General features: G+C 36.7%; 1 protein-coding gene across 5 annotated transcripts in view; it reads left to right on the top strand.

Moving 5' to 3' along the window:
• asic2 (acid-sensing (proton-gated) ion channel 2) overlaps positions 1–19,805 on the top strand; it is a 397,850-nt gene extending 378,045 nt beyond the window's left edge. For 3 of the 5 annotated variants that reach the window (XM_081610226.1, XM_081610227.1, XM_008417028.3), the window contains 2 exons: positions 653–721; positions 2,312–4,183. In XM_081610226.1, the coding sequence (XP_081466352.1) occupies positions 653–721; positions 2,312–2,413 (171 nt within the window). In that variant the 3' untranslated portion in view covers positions 2,414–4,183. Of the gene's footprint in view, positions 1–652; positions 722–2,311; positions 4,184–17,932; positions 17,995–18,700; positions 18,863–19,652 lie in introns of those variants that run through there. The other 2 variants (XM_017306278.2, XM_081610229.1) reach the window with 2 other exon arrangements.
• The last annotated feature ends 27 nt before the right edge of the window (positions 19,806–19,832 follow it).

Genomic DNA, 19,832 nt, shown 5'->3' with positions numbered 1-19,832 from the left:
CTTTCTCTTTCTGGAAAGTAGTGACTATTTTATAAAAAAATTTAACAATTTCAGTACAGATCTACAAAAATCTTAGGATTTGAGCACGGCAGGAGCTTTTGTAGCATCTTATTTCAATGGTTTGTTTTTCTGGCTCTGTGAAAAGCCAAAGCACCGACTACCAGAGCAGCTGAAACCAGAGTCAGTGTGGCTCGCGCTAAATGCAGATAAAAGCCGGACTTAGTTTAGAGCTGGCTGAGATGAAGGACCACGGATTGTAAATTTCTATTCCGTTTTCTCAACTGAATGCTTCTTTTTAGGGCTTTTGTGTTTCTTTCAGCTTCATCCTTTTGTCTGATGAGCGAATAATTGTCTGCACTTTTTGAGATTTCTAAAATTCAGAGAGAAAGTAATTGCAAAGATTTTTTTTCTTCTTTTTTTGCTTTTATTCTGATGGCACAATGGAGTCGCTGATATCTAAAACCCTCAAATCACCCAGTTCTTTCTCTCCAAAGCTGATCTGGAGAGCTTTTGTTCTGAGTCATATTGGAATGATTTCTGCTTTATATACCATCCATGTTCACCTTGACTACAGCCAGGTTTCTCTCTGCACTCAGCATGAACTGTTTAGATGCTTTGCTACAGTGTTACTGTGTTACTTTCTGATCTACAGGTGGTGAAGGACAGACTACTGGACTTACTCAGCAGAGAGGAGGAAGATGAGAGTCATGCTGAGGAAGTGGTACAAACCTTTGCATATTCATTTCCAGACATTTATCATGTGAATTCTCTGTCATTTCCTTCAAACTTTGTTCTTTTCTGCCTTTACAAAAGCAGGAGAAGCAGAAGCATGAAAAATGAGTGAACAGTGAAACACTTTTTAGCTTAAAAAACTGAAAACTCACCCTGTAGATTCTGGACAGATCCGTATGACTATGTGTCATCATTAAGATTCGATCAACAGGATTGTTGATGGGAAGACAGGGAAGTAGAAATGTGTGAAGAAGCCGGTGAACGAAACTTCAGCACTGATAATTTACAACACGACAAGTCGCTCTGCAGATAATTTAGATTCTCTTCTCTGTTCAAGGCAGATGGAAATGACACTGTTGCAGTTTAGGCAAAATAAATATTCTTAGTAACAGAGACAACGCACCGCCTTCTGAATATTCTGCCTGTGTTGGTTTTGCAAATAAAGCAACGGCAGTGCAAATACCGCAGACAGGAAGAGAAAGAAGTAACCGACACGGTTTGATCTGTGTTCAGATACTATTGTTTGATTTTGGAAGCTTCCCTGGCTCTCGCCCATCATTTCTTTCTTTCTCACAAAATGAGATGCTGGTTGTGTTTGTGCCGTTTTGTTTTTAGATCTGAAGAACAGTTTGTTTTCAAGTGTGACATGAGTTCATTTATCTCATTGTTAGTTTGTATGAAAAGCAGAAACTCTACATGAAAACAGTTTTTTATTTGGCACAAAGCGAATTTAATATTTTTTTGATAGTTAGCATTTTATTAGGATTTATTTAGAATGTCTTTAGACCTTATTACAATGCTTTATGTTTTCTTTTTAAAGATTAAACAGGCATGTTCCTGTGACATTATTTCTCTTAAAACACAAGATTAAAACTAAGCATTGATAGTTCCGTAGCATTATAAAATTACATTAAATCATATTAACGCTTATTATTATTATATAATGACTATGTTGTTTTCATATTGAGCCTTTTTATAAATTTAAAAATTCCACCAAATAAAATACATGTTCACATTCTGGGAAACATTTCAACATTGAATATGTAAAAGTAGCAAAAATAGATTATATGTAGATTTGTTTTATTTTTAAATTAGTAAAATAAAAACATTTATGTGAGGAAATTGTACAAGTGTTGTGTAAATATTTTCTGACCATAACAGGGATTTTTCTAAGACCCCATATTTCAGTGTCACTTTGACACGGAAAACAAAAAACTTTCTTGTAGATGAAAGTTCAAATCTGAGGAAGGCACATCTGGCTAAATGACTTTGTCTTGGTTTCTTTGACTCAGAAGAAAAGTAGTTCTCATGTTGCTAAAGTTCATCTTGAAACATTTGGTCCCATGAGTATCTTTACTGCTCTCATCTTGCCTTTTGTAGCGCTACTCAGACTCAACAGGAATATTTCTCTTAAAGTTTTTGCTCTGTTTTCTCTGTTTGGTTTTGCTCCCCATTCATTGTAGCAGAGATGCTGAATGTTTCACCTGCTTATACGAACCACAAGGCGCTGCTGCGTTTGCCTGTCTCTTCCTGCTTCGGCTCGACACCTTTAAAAAGTCTTTCCATCTTTTCTTCTCAGAGCTCCTGTGACCCGGTGGCAAACCACTCAGAATCCATCAGCCACACGGTGACGGTCCCCCTCCAGACGACGCTGGGCACCCTGGAGGAAATTGCCTGCTGAAGCCCGCCCCCTTCCTCCCCTTCAGAGCCACACATACCCAGCAGCGAAGAGAAGTCCGCCTCCACCGGGTTTTACTACAGATCCCTGTTGTAGCATCCTGCAAAAATCTTAACTGCAGGGCGGGGAGGAGGCAGCGGGACTGAGGCTCCGTCACAGCCCTCTGTCTGAGGCACTAATGGGGATTAAGGAGTTGTCAGCTGGATTTCTCAGCTTTTTTCTCTCACCTTGGACCGTAGTGAGGGACGGGGAGCCTCCGCTGTGCCGGCCCTTCGACGGGGTTTCCACATATATGCACAAAGAATATCAAAGACCGTGTGGGACGCATCCCTACTGAGGGGTCTAATTCTTCTGCAGTATATCTATGTAAAAATCAAACAAAGAAATGTTGACATGTTGCTCACTGCCAAAATAGCTGTTCAAAACTGTTCTCCAAACTGCATGTGTTGATCTCTCTTGCTCTCTTTGCTGATACGTAGGCTGGACTTGCAGCTTTACAGTACATGTGTGCCATTTTGTCTTTCTACCTGCAGGAAGGTCCTGTGCTAAAGGCCCAGGTGAAGAATCAACCTTTGAATGTACAGATTGAACAGACGGTTGTCAAAGTCACCAGTCATCATTTCAGTACTGTAAGAGAATAATATTGGTTTGGTTTGAGAAGAGAATATAGGCTTTACTTTTTCCCCCCCCAACAGAAAACAGTCAGATATGAATATTTTTCTGTTTCGTTCTCTTGCTGGTTGGTTTTCACAGCTGGCAGGTTTGCTGTGTGACTCCTGTAGCATTAAGTTTTTATTTACACACCTCACTGAAGGTATGTCAGACTCCAACTATGAATTACCAACTCCTGGCTGCCGCATCTCATCGGAGCACTCAGCTAATTGACACCGAGTCTAAATTATTAGCTTGCCAAACAAGGAGTTATGTACACAGCTAGATTGTTTGGGCATTATTTGATTAACAGAGTGTCAGGGTGATGCTTAAGGTTGACTATTATTATGTCCCTTTATTTTTATCCTCAACCAAAAGATGAAAATCACAAGCTTGATCATTTAAATCTGTATAAAACTTCAACAGAAGCACCATGAGGAGGCGGGATGACTTAATCCGGTGGGTTTGCTGCGTGAGCTGTAAATACGTTTTTATTTTTGTCCTTTTGAAACGGGTACCCAGCAAACACACCTGACGCAGATCGGAAACAGCTTTGGCTCCAGGTGAAGAGGCATGGTCGAGCTTTTGGTGGTTCCGCTCAGTTCTCGGCGTGATCTGCGCTTCGGATTGGCTGGATGTGTGGAAACAAAGGCGGCGCTCTGCTGCGAGCATCACTCGTCCTCCTCAGCTGGATCCCTCAGAGATTACCAATGGCTCTACACCAAAAGCTCATTTGAGACTGTTTGGAAGATTTAGTGAATCAGAATTTTCTATTTCCAGTCCGTGATCATCCTAGCATGGTCTCCGTCATCAGAATTAGCGCGCGCTGCAGGTAGGAATGAATTCAAGTGCTTTGTGAGAGTTTGAATTATGATTTCCCATCTGTGTGGCGTAGCCTGCTGTCTCTGTGTTCTCTCTCATGTCGTGGCTTCTGGCGAACACGGTGCTCTGGGGGAACGCGACACTGATGCTTCTTGCCGTGGCAACAACACTGGCTGTTTCCTCTCTTCTTCTTTGGCTTAAGTTGTTACTGCAGGACGGCGATTTTCTCATTGTGTGACGCAGCATACAGTGTGTGTTTTTAATGTGAAATGATTAAATGAAAAAACATGTTTTACAGTCGCTTGTGTCTTTGTGGTTATGACACACACACACTGAAGACCAGCCGATTTATTTAAGTACGATGACAAGTGGAGGTTCAGGTCAACCCGCCATGTAAAATAGTAAAAACATTTATATTTTCATACACCTAAAGAAACTACCTTAACAAATCACATAATTAGGAAATGGATTCAACTTATGTGTAAGTTCAAAGCATGTCACCAGTAGCTCTGCGAATGAAAGCTCACATCAACACAAAGAATTGTCTGGTTCAGCAGATGATTTATGATTCGCTAAATTAATGTTGGCAGAGTTCTTTTGCAAAAGAGCCTACAGTCGAAATAAAACAGAAGTCTAAATTCGTTTATCCATATAAATGTTTTTTCCTAAGAGTCAGAAAATGAAAAAGTAAACTTCTGCACACAGTCAAACTTTGACAAGTTTAATAATGTGAGGAAGGTGTTTTTATTGTTCTGTGTCTTTTAAAAGAACGTTGCACTTTTTATTGCAAGTGATGGATCAGGTCACAAAACTTCTCTATTATCAATTTATGAGGTTTGCCGACACAAGTCCATCCTCTTCATATTCCACTGAAAGGCTGATCACACAGTGGAAACTAATTTAAATACAATGGCATGAAAACAAAATTACAATTAGGCATTAGCTGCATTTCCATTGACACGCATATTTGCACAATTTGACATTTCGAAAAGAAATTTGACTTTTAAAAAATAAACTTTTTTTGATAAGGTTTTGGTGATCTGATGAGGTGGGTTTTTATTTTTTGCCTTATTGAAATTCAAAACTGCAACATAAACAGCTTTTTTTCCCGTATCACACAAGTTGCACGATGAACCACAAAGAAGACGGCAACAGGAAGTAGTTGGACAGTCATGGCACGGCATGATTTTTAATGGCTTGTCGCATAAACAAAAATATGTGCATGTAAATTTGATTGCACTTCTTTATTTTTTTATATTTTGCAAAATCGTGGGGTTTTTGACATTAGCAGAATATTGACAAGTTTTTGTGCAGATTTGTAAAAGAAACACAGTTAGCAGCTGTTTTATCAGTCACAATAATTACAGATGAGGTGGCCACTGTAAAATACAATCATTTAGTTTTCTGAGAAAATCGGCACATTTCAGTTTCAGTCCACAGTCCGTTATCTGCCTTTCATTATAGAGTCAATTTTATATTGGATCTTTTCTACTAACAGTCTACAGCAAATGTGTGTTTTGTTCATGTTTCTTTTGAAATAATGGGATGAAATACAGAAAACGTTATTCACTTTAATGTTGAATAACTTTCAACATTAAATAAAATGCATCAAACTGATTTTTTTTAAAGAAGTGACTTTCAGAAAATCACATGTTCTTCACTTTCCTCACTTTGTAAACATGTACAATATGTTAGGTAAGTACAAGGGCTGAAAATAAAAATAAAAAATCTGGACAACTTTTGATTGATACAATTTTAAAAGATTGCATAAAAGTCTGTTTCCTTGAGACAAAGTGGAAACACATGATGGAGGTTTGAAATGTATTTGCTGTACTTTTTGAGCGGCTCAGTGCTGCATGTGGACCATCATCATCTACTTACTCTGGAACTTCTTAAAGGCATCCTCACCTGTTTCTGCTAAGGTTTATTTCAGTGACTTGAATCATCAAGGAAAGGTCTTTACTGAGTTTAATATAAAACCTTTTTACTTATTAACTTTTGAAAAACGAGAGATTAAGTTCTAGCTGGGAGAGATTTCTTATTTTCAGAATAATCTTTTGCTCTCTAGTCTTATTTAATTAAGCTGTTCAGATGTACCTGACCTTATGTGCAAATAGATGACTGAGGAGTGAATTCACTTTCAGCAGCATTTGTATCGTTCTTTCAGTGTTTTTAGTGACTAATTAAGGTCCAAAACATGACAAATGAGACTGGAAAAGAAATATTGCACAGAATAACAATGTTTACCTTTAATCTTGCTGATATGTTTTGATTTGTTGACGATCAAAGACCAACATAACAGTAAAAACCAAATTACGCAATAGTAGGAGCAACAAATCGTTTTTGAACCTAGCTCTTTATTTCTGTGAAATAAAATGATTTTCTGCTTCTATGTAAAGAAAATTAGATTAAAATATTACATCAGTGATAAAAATATTTTTATTACAGAAATGTACACTTAGTGAAAAGTATGTTAATGGTTATTTTTAAAGGTAATTAGGTATTAAACATGACTGCATATCCATTCTTTAGTTTCTCTTTTCATTCTTTGATTTACCAGAGTTGCAGTTTGTCTTTGTACTGTGAGAGGAAACTTTCTTTAAGAAAATGAGATTTAAGATGAAAATCACCTCATTGTTAGATACTGAATGAGTGTGGTGATAAACTGCTGCGTGAGGGAAATTATCCTCATGGGGGCTTCGCATTTAGTTTAAATTCAGTGCATGGCATCAGCATCATTGTTAAAGGTAACTGTTATGTAAAATGGCTCATTCTTGTTTACACAAAATGATATTCCACACATCTCTGGGGGCTCCTATTAGAGGCCGGGCCTCAGCCTCTCTTCAATCTCGGTTCATTTAGCAGATATTTATCCGTCGGAAATTGGCTGCAGGTCAGGGGTAGTGCATCAGCAACTTATTGAAAATGCACTGATTACCTTAGTGGGGTGGAAATTTATCCATAGCAGAGATGCATAGGTCCTGAAGACTATTGTGGACAAGTTATAATCAGATTTCTTATTCCTTCTGCATGTTTCATGATTTAGTTTCGCTTCATAGGTGCAAAAAAAATATGATATTTAAGGATTAAAAAAATAGGCGATGTAAAAGTTTGGTGAAAGAAAATCATCTTCTTTTTTTGCAAAATAGTTGTTCTTTTATTTTTAGTTTTTGTTCAAGAAAGACGTGATGAATTTGGATTTTTGTGTAGTTAAAAATTGGACGGATCTGTGCAACAAATGTGCTAATTAGCAGAGGTTAAAAAAAGATATTTGAATGGTTTTTACTCAAAATGTGATGGTACAAAGTTTTCTGAGGATAATGTAGCATTGTCCAAAAATGATTCACAAATTATTTCTTATATATATATAGTTTGCAGTTATGGAGCTATGAAATATTTAAATGTGGTCTTGTTTAATAGTTCTCCAAGTTTTCACTTCATTTGTTTTTTGGTCAAACTGCAAGTAAAAGTGCTTAAAGATCCAAACCCAAAATAATTCTTTAGTAGGTTTTCTGTTATGTGTAGCTCCAACACTGGTGCATTTCTTCAGTTTTTATTAATAAATGTACAGTAATGATATAAAAACACCTGGATAATAAAGTACAAAACTTCTACTTCATATTTAATAGATTAGATCAATAGACGCTGAATCACATCAGTCCAGCTGATCAGCTGACAGAAATAAACTCTAAGCAACAAGAAACTTTGACGGATTTTAAAAGGAACGGAAACATTTCAGTTGTTCATCAGGAGTGCAGCTGTATGTGACTGAGTGATGCTGTGGAAGGTGAAGCTAAAGGAAACTGCTGAATGATCATCTTCAGATCCCTGCAGTGTTTTCATCTGATTGGTTTCTGTGTATAGTCATAAAAATAAATGACACTTCTGCTTGATTTACCAGTACAGCTGCACTCCTTGGCTTCTCTCTCTGACTGCAGAGTCATGGCTTTGTGTTTTTTTCTTCTTCATCCTTCTGGTTCTGCCTGTAATGATGTCCATGCCGTAGGATGCATGGTGAGGCTAACTGGTAGCACTGGGCCCATTATAAATTGGTCTGCCTTGCAGTCCTCCTCTGGCAGAAGTCCTGGCTGATGGACCAGTTCTGCAGGAGACGTTGTGGGGAATTATAAATCACCTCAGCTCAACCAGACCAAAAGCTTTTTAAACATTTGCAGGAGATGTTTGATTTTAAGATCGGGTCATTCCAGTCGGCCTTGGACTTTGCGATCCCTTTAATGTGTGTTATTGTTGCTTAATTTATCCTGAAGTCCATTCAGCATTCTCACGTGGTTTAAACATTGGGCTGCAGCTGCCAATAATACCATAATATGCACAGTGGAAACTTTTTACAGATGTCAAAACTGATTTCCTTATCTTCACTCTTTGGAGTACAGCCAATCATCATCAAGGAAAATAAATGGCCCTGCTGGATTGGTTACAAATGCCATCCAATAGCATGCCAGGTGATGTACTTAAGCATTTCAACTTTTCAATTTACATTTTATTTGGAATCTTTTTACTTTTTACTATTTATTTGGATTTTTACTTTTTATTTGGAATTATTTTACTTTGCAAAATAATCTACAGAAAGATCTCTGACTAGGTAAACCAAGGAATACTGACCTGTAGGTAGGAGGTGGTCTATAGATGGAATCTTGTTTGAGGAGTTTAAAGTTTTATCCTGATTTAGCTACATTATACAACAAAACAACATAAATAACTTGACATGTTTTATGATGACAAAGTGCAGCTGAAACTATGTTTACATACATTTTATCTAAAAAAATGTTCTCATGATCTGACAATAAATCAGACTGAGATCAAATTAGTTATATTTACTAAATGTCAGAATCATAACACAGATTTGTTTCAAATTTATTTGCATACATTAAAATAGCCAAATGTTGATTAATTTGGAGTCTGGACGACGACGTCATGACTTTGTAAGTTTCAGATTAATTGACAACATTTAATAATATTACAGAAAGTAATAATAGAAAAATAATACCAACATAAATAACCTTTTTTGCTAAATAATAAAGATGTCCAACTCTAAGCTATAAAATGAAACATAACAATGAAGAAGAAGTGCATTAATTTAATGTTTTTTTACACATCCAAACGGGGATGTCCTTGTGATGTCACGGTTATCTCAACAGCAAGAGAATGTGGGAGATGAATTATCCTTCATTTGTTCTGAACTGATCTAATTCCATTTAGCACAGTGTTCAGTTGGAGAGGCTTTCATGGAGTCATTATTATGAAGCTGCAGCTTGAATAAACAGATTTTTATGAGCAATTAACAGCCCATAATCCACAAACGTCAGCAGTCAAGTGCATCCTTTCACAGTGAAACGTGCAGCTGCTGCAGTGTAGCTTCCTTTCACTCTTTATTATGAGAGATAAGAAATCTTGCTAAGACTTGAGGGTCAGACTAGGAGTCCAAGTCGAGCTTCAAGTCTTTAGGCAGCAGGTGGAATAATCTAAAATCTACTCTCTGTCCCAGTTTGGAAATGTTTTCTTCAACCCCAAACAAACAAACATCCACCAGCAGGATGTCACCTGATCGTCTTGGTTGGATCAGGAGTCCAGATTACAACCAAAATAAACTGCAATAAGGTCTTCATTTATCTCCATATGTAAATAAAATGACATTTATTTAATGTGGATTGGAGATCAGACCACTAACCTGCATGCTTAATAACCACTTTATTCCGTTAATATAAGATCGCTTCTATCCTTTGTGTCTATAATCCATAACAATTTTAATACTTCGCCACTCAGACATCACATCTTCATGCTCTTTATTCATGTTAAAGGGAGAATTAGAGTTTGTGTAGTACAAAGATAATTTTGAGGATAAAGGGAGTTTTAAAAAAGAGAAATCGTGCAAAGTGCTTCAACACTGGAACCTCCACTTGAGAGACGAATGAAAAAATTGCATCTGGGAGAAAATGTTGCTCTCATTTTGTCATTTTCAGCAGCTAGGGGAGGTGTGAGTTATTCATTTGAGTTTTGCCTTGCAGTGGATTTCCAACCTGATCTGCTGAAGCTTTTTGCTCACAGAGCCTTTGATTCTGATACGTTTAACCTTGGCATCCATAATTAATGTATGTAAATCTAATTTTACCAGAGCTACTGAACACATAATTGCATTTTAAAGCAGAAGCAGGCAAAACATTGACAGGGCTGTTGACTCAATCCTTCGGAGTTTGATCTGCTTTATCACCTAAGAAGTCTAAAAGTGCGTCCTCCATTTTAGACGTGTTGTTACCTGGAGCTGAATTATAATTACCTGTTGACTGTTTATTCCTGAAGAGTGTTGATTACTAATTTGATGGCTGGTGTCAGACTCAACAGGGTGCTCTTTTTATGTGTACCTAGCATGCTCTGGGGAAATCAGTGGCATTTAGCATACTTAGCAAGGCTAATAATCTCTTCTTCAAGTAATTAAACGGCAGACTTAGTCTCTTAGCAAGTCTACTGTCATTTCCCCAGATTCTCAGGACATTTCCTCTTGCATTGCGTGGGGATTCTGTGTGCACTTTGGCAATTAGTAAAGTGAAACTGGAACATCCCACATGCAACATAAATCATCACACCCTGATGAGTTAAAAAGCTCCGTATCAATTGCCCTAAAAACACTTTCAAGAAGACTTTGAAACTTTAGCTACAGATTCGCATGTGAATTGGACGAAGTCACATGCAGAGCGAGAAGCACGCTGCAAGATTCTCACTAACTTAATGTTCTACAAACTCTGAATTCTCAAGAGAAATATTTGATGCTGTATTCATGTGTCTTCAATATTCACTTCACAAGATCTTTTTCTGGTTATTAAGTTTTATTTAATGTGGTAAAATGTCTATGTTTGGTGATTGACTGATCTAAAACTAGTTTTTCAATGGGTGGCTATATGGTGCACACAATGGGACACACATCTTCCTGTACACAGAATATTCATAGAAATATCTCGGAAAGGTGTTTTTTGGTGAATATGAAGGCCGACCTTTGTGTTACTTTTGGTCTCCAGCTTGTTGAGCTTTCTTAGGTCTTTTACTGTGAAGGTGTTTAGAAAAGTCTTGTTCAAATTCTTGGGGCAAACACTGGAAAACCAGGATGTTCTCAAGAAATAGTGCGAATGCTCTGTTCCTTCTTGTAGACAGCATGACTCTCAAATCCAGTCTGTTGTCCATCTCCACTTCCTCCTTTGTCATGATTGTGTTTGACATATTCCTGCTCTTCAGAAACCCTCCTGACTCTATAACTCTTCTAAAAATCTTGGAAATTTGAGTTTGGCCTGGCAAATGAGGTGTTGGGTTGAAAAGTTTTTCTGGGCTTGTTTTGTGACTTCCTGTATGAGTCATCATCAGGTTTTTAGAGTCATTTTGGTGGGTCTTCTTTTATTTCCATTTGTGAATAATGGCTTTCTTCATTTTTCACTCACATCTCAAACTCTGAGAAATAGCTTGTAGCCATTTCCAGGCTCAGAGATGTTAGTGATTTTTTTTTTATAGTAACCAGGCCTGAGTGTTGCAAGTCAAATTTAACTCAATATTCCACAATCTGTTGTTAATTACAGTCTGTTCATGATTAAACTTTTCCACATTTGATCAGTTTATTCTTTTATTGCAATAAGTGAAATCGTGTGAAAACTGCTTTTTGTATTTGTCTTATTTGAGACACAAATAAAAAAGATGATAGGAGTAGGTAAATCAGTTTTAAAGCAATTTTTTTATTGTTTATTTAAGTTATTTTTAATATTTGTTTACCTGACCACAATGAATAATGCTTGAAAGTTTAAATATTTACCTTATCACTACTGACTCAAGCAATTAACTAAATGGTATGCTGTATTTTAATCCTATAGGGCCGAAGAAAGTGGCAGAGATTTCCTTTCATTAAATTGATGTTGACTTTAGAAAACCAATTAAAACATGTTACAAAACAAGACACTGTGGATTTTTATGCCGATGTTTTGTATTGAGACTGAAGCAATAAAGAAAAGAAACAAGTTGCTTCTGATTTTGTATAACACAGAAAATAACCAATAAACTCATGGATAAATGTGTTTAGAAATGTCAAGAATATAAATATAAATTAATATAATTTACAGTTGTTAATACAATTGCGTGCAACACGTTTTCAAAGAGCTGCAGTATTGATCCAATTTATATCGGAAGACTCATTCTGACATAACTCACTTCTGACCTCATTTTTCCTGAAATATTTCTGTACATGTTTCCTGGAAGTTAAAACGTAACAACAGGTGAAATATCTGCAAAGGTTTTAAAGATATAGCTGTTGTATTCAGCTACTGGTTGCAAAGTTTATTTTTATTATGAGTGTTTTGAGCCACAATGCAAAACCAAAGGCAAATGTCCACATGTGAGGACATTAAAGATTAATAATATTAACTTCCTTCTTCATTTTTTTTTTCATCCACTTTGTGCAACACTCCTGTTCCACAATTTGAAAGGCTCCATTTTAATTTTAGTTCTTTTAATATGTTTCTTGTTATTGTAGCTCATTGAAAAATTAACATTTTTTTCCTTAAGACATTTGCAAACTTGGGTCAAACTTGATTGGTTGATTTTAGATCTGGGGTTGTTTCTTGATTATCTCCTCTGTGCTGCACAGAAATCTGAATTTGTCGTCAGTTTTTTCCCCAAACAGTTTCTTTACCAGTGGAGACTTAAAATGTTGGTTCCTGAGCCTCCAGTTGTTGTTTTTTTCCACCAGTGGGCTGCAGTTTGGGTCTTGGTGAAGGGGTGCTGCTGAATAGCACATAGCCGGTTTGAACAAAGCTGACGCCATCTGGGTCAGTTTCCCCTGACTCCTAATTGAAGGCGAGGGGCAGCGACATCCGGCTGATGCCGTTGGAGACGACAGCAGAGCAGCAGCAGGATCCATGACTGAAATGGAAAATGAAACTGTTGAGGTGTAACAGGAAGGCTGAAGGTCAAGGGAAGCTTGAGGGGTTTGTGTGTCTCTGGGTGGGAGAGGAAGATTCTGGATTTGTTTTTGAACTGAACCTATAAAAGAACATGTTCAGTTCATTTGCCACATTCATGATCTCTGCTTGAAACCTGTGAAAGTCTTTATCACTGACCGTAGTTTATTACTCTTCTGATGGAGCTTGTTCCCCAGCTCTGCACGGCGGTGTTGTTCCTTATCTTGACTTTGGGATGTTTTTGTTCACTCTTCAGTAATTTCCTGTCTCCACCCTTGAAACCTGGTGTTTTATTTGTTCAGGTCACCGCTGACCCAGAGTTTATTGGGATTTACCTCAGTGTCATGGTGGGGAAGGTTTTGTCCACATTAAAGTTAAGTCAGTAACACCATCAGTTATGGCATTAATACCCTATCCAAGTGGACTATTATACATATATTCCCAGCCACATATTGCCATTTCATAGGACAATCAAGTCATTGCGTCACCATCAGTTGATATAAATATGCTGTGTATATAAAATATAACATAAAAGAAATTTGACTTCGTAATTTGACCACTTGAAGTGGGGCTTCTGTCTCTTTAAGAAGCTTCTACTCCTTCCAACAATCCACCTTCAGCATGTCATCACAACAATGACAACTAACTGAGAAGTAGTTTGTGTGAAAAGCTAATTGCTGCTGCTAGTCTAGAGGGAGCTGAGAGGGAACAAACACGCATGACAAGAATCAAAGCAACACTCCAAAAAATGTATGTTTTTGATGAGGGAATAACATAACATGATGTAAAGTCCAAAAAAAGTTAATTTTACATAACACCCCCTTTTAAATCACAAGTTGAATCTCAAAAAAGAAGATTCAACTTCAGGAAGGCAGAGAGAGACGAGGGTTTGATCTGCCTTTCTATGAATAGGTTTTGCAGATGACTGGTATGCATCATTAATGTCTGCATAAGACAAATGCAAAGATTTATAGGCTTTGGTGAAACAGTTGACATTCATTTTAAATGTTAAAGGCTTAAAATCTCCATAATCTCCATATATTGTCACTATTGTTGCTCACAGACTTTGGTTTCAGATATAATCCTTCAGTTCTATGAAGCTCAACAGACTGTATTCCCGATACTGTGACTGAGTGCTTGTCAGCGCTCGAAGTTCATCCATCCTATTTGCTAAAGATCTCACATTCCCCATAATGAATAATAAAAAGAGATGAATTGAACTTCCTCTTTCTCTCCCTCCATGTTTCTGCTGCTCTACATCCACAACCAACTTTGTAGAGATTTGGGATTTTGCAATTTAGGTATTTCTTGAGCTTTTGAGGTGCTTTTATACAATTCTCTTGTTTTTCATGGCAGGTGGTAAAAAAAACATCCGAAACAGCAACGTTTCAACCCAAAAGATGGAAAAATCTTAATAATGAACAAAGTAACTGCAACATGCTGACATTTTTCACGGTGCTATACAAGAAATCCACTAAAAATATTGTTCATATTTAACTTAACTGTAGTTTAATAAAAATAAAATGCACCAAACTGGATTTTCCTTTTTAATTTCCTATATATAACTCGTGTATATATACAGAAAGATTTGTATATTTTTACTTTCATAAAAGCAAACTGAATAAGAGCCTCAAGTAAGACCTTTAGAAAATCCTTCACGATTTTGTTAATTTGCATTCTCCTTCATCCATCACTTAGAAATGAGCTTTGTTCCTGTTTCATTACGAAGAAAGTGTTGCTGGGAGATAAGTGGGTGGCCTGCATGCTGCATTACACCTAAGAGGCGGCGCAGATCAGATTAGATCGCCCGATAGCAGAGAAGCGGCTTGTTGCTGTGTGTTATTATGACCAGATGCAGAAATCTGATTCAATAACACGTGGCCTTTATCAGCATCACCCCTGAGAAATATGAATTTAAAGGCTTTTTATTTCCTCCCATATCTCACAGCGCGAGTCAACAAGTGACACGCCTATCTGTGCCCGAAAGCGTTTATGGTCGGGATGTTAGGATCGTCATTACAAAACAATTTCAGAGAAGAAATGTCTTTAGAACCATAAATCTGGAGTGTGTGCTCTGCTTCTGCCATCTAGTGGTGACACAGGAGCTTCTTATCATACTGGCGTAACATTGTTTGTTTTCTGATAACATTTTGAAGATAATTTAAAGTTTGCACAGCCGTAAAATGATCAGTTTAGATATGAAAACATCATTTATTCAAACAAGGTTATATAATGAGTGCTGTCTCTACTCGGCAGTAGATACATTTTCTCACTTGCAATATTTATTTGTTTGCTTCTTTAATTTTTAATTTTGTTTTTTTTCTGGGTAATAAGTGGTGGAAAACAGATGAGAGCAAAAAAACCCTCTAAAACTGGTTTATTAAAAATGATGCAAGCTGTTTTTTCTCTTTATAACACAGATATTCAGATTGAACGCTTGTAATGCAGATAATTTACTCAATTCTACCCCAACAGGCACAACACCACTCCTTAAAACTGAATATTTAAGCAGAAAATAACATAATAATCTGCCTGTAAGTATCTACAATTTGTTCCACTGTTTTGTTTATTTTTCTAATGGAGAAAATTAAGTTATAACATGAAAAATTGCACAAAAAAAACTGCTTCACTCCAACTTCCAGCTTTAACTTTGGCATCATTTCCTATAAAAGGCAGATTGTGGTTGGTGGATTACAAGCCATGGAGACTACTTTGCCATGTTTGATATAATACTGTACATTAAAAACTAATTTTCCAAAAGGTACTAATAAATGTTAAGCACCTGCTTCTTCACTTAAACAGATGGAAAAGACCATGAAAAGACATATTTCCTGGAAGATAACAATGAGTGGGTCTCTTACATCCTTTGTGCTGACATTCATTGTTTCAGTACTATAATTATAGCAGACCCAACCGCTGGCAGTAAAGACTCTTTAGGGAGAAACGTTTTAAGCAAAAAATGTTCTTAAAGGATAATAAAGAAGAGAAATCTCATCAAATGATTAAATCAAAGTTATCAGTGGACTTTGGTTAAAACTGTGAAACTGCAGTATGTAACTTACAAAAATGTGTTTTTTCCGTATCTGTTAAAACTGTCACCATGTTTGGTATGAGACGACAAATAATCTGTAAAAAGATAAAACTCCTCCAGCTCCTACTTAAACTACTATTGCTGTGTGAAGAAATGCACTGCTAACAATCAAAAACAACTAATCAGAGCCAGGAGGAGGGGCTTAGTGCTGACAATCAACGCTGCTCAATGTGTTAATGGCAGAGAAACAACTTGCTGTTCCAGGAAAAATGTTTTTGCGCCATTATCATTGGCTATGTTAACTAGCATTAGCATTCGTTGCAGGCTACATTGTGGTGAACCAGCTGTTGCACAGCAGAGATCAAGGCATATGGGATGAGCAGGAGAGTGATTGACAGCACTAAAGCCCTCCTCCTGGCTCTGATTGGTTGTTTCTGAATGACCGGTGTAATTCTGAAGTTAGTACTGGGAGCACTGGGAAGAAGACAGAGGAGGTCAGTTGTTTCACAAATTGTCTTTAACCCTTTCATGCATGAATTATGATTTTTTTTTTTCAAAGTGTTTTTGGTTTTCTGAAGGCATAAAAAATCTGGGGAAAAAAAATTTAAACAACAGAAAATAATTCTAGGATATTTTCTAGGTTATTTGGAGAATACATCAGTATTATTATTTTTGTTTACCTGCAAGAGTAGAAGGAGGGACTGGATATTCTGTCGGCATTCTTTTTCGACTGTCGGCCATATTGGATTTAACAAATATTTTCTTGCACTTGCAGTGGACGACCAGTAGTTGGCAGTATATTTTTATGTCGCACTAGTGTCCACTTCAGTAGTCTGTGTGCATTTATAACATAAAAATATACAAAATAACACAAGAAAATGTCTTTTAGATAGCTGTCCTCTGCAGTGACCGCTATGCATGAAACATAATGATCATGTTAGGATTTATGTAAAAAATATAAACATATTTTAGAAAAGTTACCATTTTAGATTAAAGAAAACATTTCCAACAATACTAACTTATAACCACAGGTTCTGGTAAGAACTGCCGTGTTTTTCTACTCCAGTGAGATAAAAACTTCACCATCAGCTCCGTCTGCAGCTGAGTTATCACCTCATTGGTAACACCTGTCATCATTAGCTCCACATCAACACGAGCAAAGCTGAGGGAGGCAGCCGTAATGGACTGGTTCAACTGTTTATGCAATAAATCAAGGAGCCATGAAGATGAAACAAGGTTAGAAGTTTTGATCTCATCCTCCTTAAATCTAAAAAGAAGAATTTTTACGACGCACTCTTTCTGTTTTTAGTAAACCAGCTTTATCTAACCGACAGTGAAAAATGTTTCTGATTAAAAGTCTAAAAAGTGGACGCTCTTAAAAACACAGTCGGTGCAACTTCAGTTCAACAATTTATAGCTGAACTGAACTTTTCTCATTCTGCTCAAGCATGCCTTGTTTTAGCCTTAATTTTAAAATTGAAGGTTTACAGGAATAAACTAAAAACATTTTTTATTGCTGAAGTTTTATTTCCCACTCAATGTAGAGAAAATGTCAGTCATTTGGTACATCAGTGCAGCAAATTATTATTCATTTTTCCTGCTTTCTTTAGATTTTAACAAATACTAGAAAGAATCTATTCCTCAGTTGTACATTTTGAAAGATGTGGGACGTCGTCTTGAAATGTGAGGAGAATTTAAACGGTCCAAAGAAAGATAAATGGGTTCCACATCCAGAGGCAATTTCATTCCTTTCCAGCTGAACTGATTCCTATTTCTCCTCTTTAGCTGAGATACAAACTAGAATGACTCATTTAGACTCTCTGCTGTCTAAAAAGTACATTCATAATTAATTCAGACTCTGCTATATTCTAATAAATCATCAGTATGAGCCTCCACTGAGGGTCAAATGAGTTCAGAGTCTGGCTTCTAGCACCAGCTGTACTTACAATGTTTGAGAAACAAAATGAAGCAAAGAGACTAGAATGGGAAACTGGAGATGTTAATTTTAGTCATCAATTTTGTTTTCTAGTCTCCATGGTTAGATTAATGTTTCCTTTTGTTTTACAGGGAACATGTTTATCTTTACAGCTGTGATTCATTGGTGCCTCATGCAACACGACGCCAAATATGTGAGTAAAAAGCCTCGTTATTTATATCTGACTGAATGATTTGTTGCCTCATAACAATACAAATAACACTCAGTCTCTGCACATAGTCTACATGGAAATATATAGATGAACTCTTTGCTTTCTGTGATCTACTTGGAAATGCTCTGTTCATAGTATTTACTAAAACAATGTTGTCTGAATATTGGAACATCAATAATATGATCTCCAGTTTAGCTCCTGCAGATATGAGTTTTTTTATTGAACATGTCAAGAAGTTCTCTCACATGTGAATCAACAGGAAATGACACACAGGTTGTGTCCAAAAACATAGCATGCATCCCCCTGATTCTGACATCTATACGTTTTTCTCTTTATTGAGTCATCATGTAGAAACTGTTGTTCTGTCATGTTATCTGTATTATAAATCATAATATAATGTAAAATACCAACAGATTTAATCTCTTCTGACTGAAGCTCTAAAAGATTAGATTACACTTTTATTCATTAATATTCTTGTTGTGTCAAATCTGAAGCTCCACACTAAGAAATGAATCAGTTAACTTTTTGGTAAATGTTCAGTTTTCTTGTCTTCTGGGCTCTTAAGTTGCTACCTTACAGTTATAACATAAAACATTTTTTCTATAAAATTAAGTCCAAAGTTTGATTTATGTCAATGTTTCGTTCAGTTTCATCTTCCCCTTTCTGATCTAATTCCGTCGTTTTGCAGATGAGGACAGATGTTTTATGTGCTTCCTGCAGCCTCCATGAACACGAACAAGCTTGTAAATTGCACCATATTTTGTTCATCCGTGATGAATGGGGATCAGTTTCCACCCTCGGCACACCTTCAAATGTAACCTGGCTCCATTTTCTCAGCAGAGCAGCTTTGGTAATTAGAAAAGTAGTTACACACTTTAATTGAATCTGCCAACTGCAGAGTCTCTGGAGTCTCAGGCTGCCTGCAGAAGTAAACAGCTGCTTTTAACGGTGGATCTTCCATTGTTTAAAACCGACATCACAGGCACAACAATTGGCTTCTTATCTTTTTAATCAAAATATTTTTACAATGTTGATGGAGTAAAATAAAAATACTGCTTTTCCAACTAGTTTAGTCTTCAGACTAAACTAGTCTTCAGGATGAAGACTAGTTGGAAAAACACTGAACACTTTTGTTCAGTGTGAAAAGCGCACTGAAACAAAAGTTACTGTAAATGCTGAATTATTAATAAAATTAGAGATAAAGTGTGTACTTTTTAATCCGACACTGGAATATTTTATTGGCTTTCCATCACAAGTTTGGCTTGTTGCACTCTGGTTTGTGTTAGCAATTAAGATTCTAGTCAGTCAGTCATTAATGTAATAACCATGTCAATATAAACATTGGTGTTTATATTATTGTTTGCACAAATGATTAAATCAAAGAAGTAACAATGTAAATTCTTCTTTCTGTGACATTAAACAGTTTGGCATTTTCACAGCTAGATGTCACTAAATCTCTGCGTTGCACCTGTAAGTTAATTGCTGTCAATATTAATCTGCAGGAACACCAAAAAGCTGACCTTTGACCTATGAGAACAAACAGTAAAGGTTGCTTTTTAAGAAACACAGGTTGACGTTGGCCGGATCTTGTTTTGTACTGAGCATTTCAAAGTCTTTGCCAGGTTTCTGTTTGTTTCCAGTTTGTCACTCTGACATTAATCCGTCCTCCGGGCCAAATACCAGCAGAACCCGGACAGAGGAGATAACTGACGGAGAGAGAACTCTTAAAACCTTCTGACGGGTTTCTGATGCATTTCACTGCACTGCAGTCTAATGGAGCCAAGGTGAAAGCACACATTAAACATTACAACGCTAAAATC

Source organism: Poecilia reticulata, chromosome 8 (genome assembly GCF_904066995.2).
Source record: "Poecilia reticulata chromosome 8, P_reticulata-male-v2, whole genome shotgun sequence".
NCBI lineage: Eukaryota > Metazoa > Chordata > Actinopteri > Cyprinodontiformes > Poeciliidae > Poecilia > Poecilia reticulata.
This window is presented reverse-complemented; position numbering and strand designations above follow the sequence as displayed.